At 42.6% G+C, this 3,437-nt stretch overlaps 1 protein-coding gene across 1 annotated transcript; it reads right to left on the bottom strand.

The window, feature by feature from the left end:
* Positions 1-1,119: 1,119 nt before the first annotated feature.
* LOC123082046 (uncharacterized) lies at positions 1,120-2,020 on the bottom strand. Its single transcript, XM_044504479.1, has one exon. The coding sequence runs from the start codon at positions 1,875-1,877 to the stop codon at positions 1,371-1,373; it is 507 nt and encodes a 168-aa protein (XP_044360414.1). The 5' UTR covers positions 1,878-2,020; the 3' UTR covers positions 1,120-1,370.
* Between the last annotated feature and the right edge of the window lie 1,417 nt (positions 2,021-3,437).

Genomic DNA, 3,437 nt, shown 5'->3' with positions numbered 1-3,437 from the left:
CAGCGAGTCCGCTGTGCGTCCGGTCGTCGCCGCCTGTTTTTCTACTGCAGCAGCTACGAACCAGAATATATTTCCAAGGCAAGTCGTAAGCCATAAGTCTTGAACCGAAATAGATGAATGAAAAAACAGTTAGGTTATGGTTATTTTGATGATTTTCTGATACAATTGTTCTCTGTCTGGTTATTTTGACGATTTCCTACCATATTGATGCAATCTTTACTAGTACAACAATCGATTAGGCATGTACTCAATGTTAATCAAAACTAATAGGATAATCAAACTACTAGATTTTTCTTTTGTGAAAATAGACTCAATGGATTTAATGTTTTATCTAAAGAAATAGTAGACGAATGATACTTTTCAGTAGAACACGCGTTCAGTTTACTGTTTTAGTACAATTCGTAAAAGAAAAGTTTATTGTTTCAGTACTACTATGTTACCCTTTAGCGTTACTACATGAAATATTTCCAAATGTTGTAGTATGAAATAACACATATTCAAAGCTATATAATTAATTAGCAATATATCTAATTATATTACTTATACATTTCTTTTGCAAATATATGGGCCTCATTTTTCATTTCGCACGGGGGCCCCGAATTTCTAGAGACGGCCTTGTGTTGCGCAGTGGGAAAGTTAATACGATTCTGAAAAGCTAAGAATACAATGTTGCTATTATAGTGGGTTCAGATCCCAATGCGACTGGATGCGCAGGATTCCAGAGCGCGTTGTCACCGTGTGCTCCTATGCAATTTCGGACCTTGTAGTCCTTAGAATAACGATTTCTGACGTACGATTCTAGGATTTCAATCCTATCTATACCAAAATGATCCTATCAACCATGCTTGGTGGTGTGTACAATTAACCTTCATTTTACCCTGCCTTGGACTAACTAATGAAGCTAGTCATATTCCACTTGCTGTACTTGTACCTGCCAATATCCTGTTAACCTTCATATTACACTTGCTGCATGTACTTGTACCTGCTAATATCTAACACGACATGCAGTGAAATTTTGTTCTTTTTATCTCATGCCCTGTCATTAGTTTCTTTGATGGTGAAAGGGAAATCAAAGGATCTCATAGCAGTATATTATCTTGACCAAAATGGGAAAGCATATCATATAAAATCCATCCATTATATGGTAGTAGTACATATGAGTAACATACAGCTATATATGAGGTAGATATAAAAGGAGTTTGGGCGGTTGGCTTGGAGGTTTATAAATACCAGGACAGCCATACACTGCTGTATATAGGCAGAACTTTGGGCTATCACCTTTTTTTTGAAGTACATAAGTAAGCAAATAGTAAAGCACCAGTTCGACGATTATTTTTAGTACGTACACAGGAGCAGGATTGTAGGATCGATCAGTTGTTCTTAACAACCCGTGCTGCCCTCTCCATGAGGACCACTGGTTTTGGTCCGGCGCAGTTGGCCTTCTCATTCTCCTTCTCTGGGATGTGGAAAGCTGATGCAGGGAAGATCTTAGAAAAGCCGGCAATGCTCTTGCAGATGAGCTTACCGGTCGCTGGTTCGTCGAGGGAGATCTCCTCCACAGGGAGCCACACCATGAGCTCCCTGGTCTTTATCCCTTTGACCTTCCTGATCCTGCCCTTCTCTGCGAAGGCAGTGATCTCAGTGCCATAAGACACCACCCTTCCCAGGCTCTGGAAGACGTGGTCTATCCTCTTCTTTTGTTTGAGCCACACATACCCAGTCTCCTCGACATAGCCGCACTCCACGATGTCCTTCAGGGGAAGCAGGCCGTTGGGGAGGCCTGCTTCCTTGAGCAGGAGCCTGGTGCACTGCTTGCAAATCTCATCGTCGTAGTACACCTCGGCCTTGGCCTTGAGCTCGTCATCAACAAGAGCCATTGTCTGACTCGAGGGTGAATGATGTATCTTTTTGAGGCTTAGATGTGTATGGTTTTGTGCTTCGTAGTGGAAATGGCCACCTTTATGTAGGACATGTCTTGTGCAATTGTGCCTTATCTTGCATGAATTTTTCCTTCTTGCCACTATCATTCAATGCATTGCAGTGTACCATGCTCATGAAAGCCGTAGGGGTCCTCTTCTTCTTCTTTTCGAAAAGGAGGCTAGTAGGGGTCCTCTTCTGGCGGTGAACTATTGCAAGGATGCAAAATATCATCTATTCTTGTATCATACAGAAACATGACACTCAGAATGGATGTTTGTAGTATTAAGTTGATCCAACGGTTATTATGCGTTAGTTTCCATTTTCCTTGTAGTTTAATTTGGGAACAATAGTCTTATCCAGTGCTAGCATTTAGTCTTCCTATTGCTAAGGACAATAGTCTTGATCAAATTCCCAAGCTTGATCTGAGTAATATACAATACCGTTTTGGACAGGGATCAGGTGACTTGCCTTCAGGCAGTCACGCTGTAACATGCGGACACACATCCAGCGTCCATTACACATTCAACGGCCATTAGCAATCAATGTGAAAAAAGCTCCAGATCTAGCACACGCACACGTGGAGACGCCCACACTTGTAGCAAATAGATTTTTAGAAGTACTAGTAATTAAGAGCAGATTTTAGTAGGACCGTTCACAAAAAATATATCTGATAGAAACAACTGGACTGATTATGCATGAACATTAAAAAAAAAACTGAACATTTTTTTTTTTTGAAATTCTATAACCAGATCAAGAACCAAAGTCCGGCCACTAAGCAGTATTTTAGACATTTTGTACATCTGATCTGGTGTATGAGTAAGGGCAACTCTAACCGACCGATCCAAACGAAGACATCAAAGTTTGCTTTGTCCGTCCGTCTATCGGTACACCCAACGCGCCGGGATGCATTTCAGATTGTGGACATTTTTTGAATTAAAAATATATATACATTGCCACCAAAAGTCCCTTTATTACATTGATTAAAATAAAAAAATCATAATAAAACCTATATCTAGTGGCCATCACCAGGCGTGTGTCGCTATTCCAGGCGTACGCTGCCATGCTACTCTAGTCGTGTGTTGCTCTGCAACTCCTGGCGCCCATGTCGGGAATGCCGCACCTCGTCCTGGCGCCGGTGTCGGGAACACCACACGAGAGCAGCCCCCGGCTGCTTTGTGCCGGGAATGTATCTGGTGCACCGGGGCAATTGATGCTACCAGCGCACCGGTCCCCCGTTCCACATTCTAAAATGTTCAAAAAAATTGGTGCATTGACACAATATCAATGTATGTTTCCATAAAAAAATTAATCAAAATTTGAAACATTGCTCGAGATAAAAAATGACAAATTGCCCCGGTGCACCAGATACGTTTCCGCTTTGTGCCGGCGTGCACAACTAATGCTGCTCCTTCCCCAGCGGCGTGGCCGAGGCATCCGATCCCACCCGACGGGGAGCTGTTATATCGGTGGCGTCTCGGAGTAGTAGCTGGCTAGCGAGTAGCTGCGGGGGGAGTCGC

This window comes from Triticum aestivum, chromosome 4A (assembly GCF_018294505.1).
Source record: "Triticum aestivum cultivar Chinese Spring chromosome 4A, IWGSC CS RefSeq v2.1, whole genome shotgun sequence".
Classification (NCBI taxonomy): domain Eukaryota; kingdom Viridiplantae; phylum Streptophyta; class Magnoliopsida; order Poales; family Poaceae; genus Triticum; species Triticum aestivum.
Note: the sequence above shows the minus strand (reverse complement) of the source record. Positions and strands in the feature narration are given on the sequence as shown.

Bases quoted from the DNA above. Each gene is read 5' to 3' on its own strand.
- LOC123082046 (XM_044504479.1), bottom strand. From the start codon at position 1,877: ATGGCTCTTGTTGATGACGAGCTCAAGGCCAAGGCCGAGGTGTACTAC.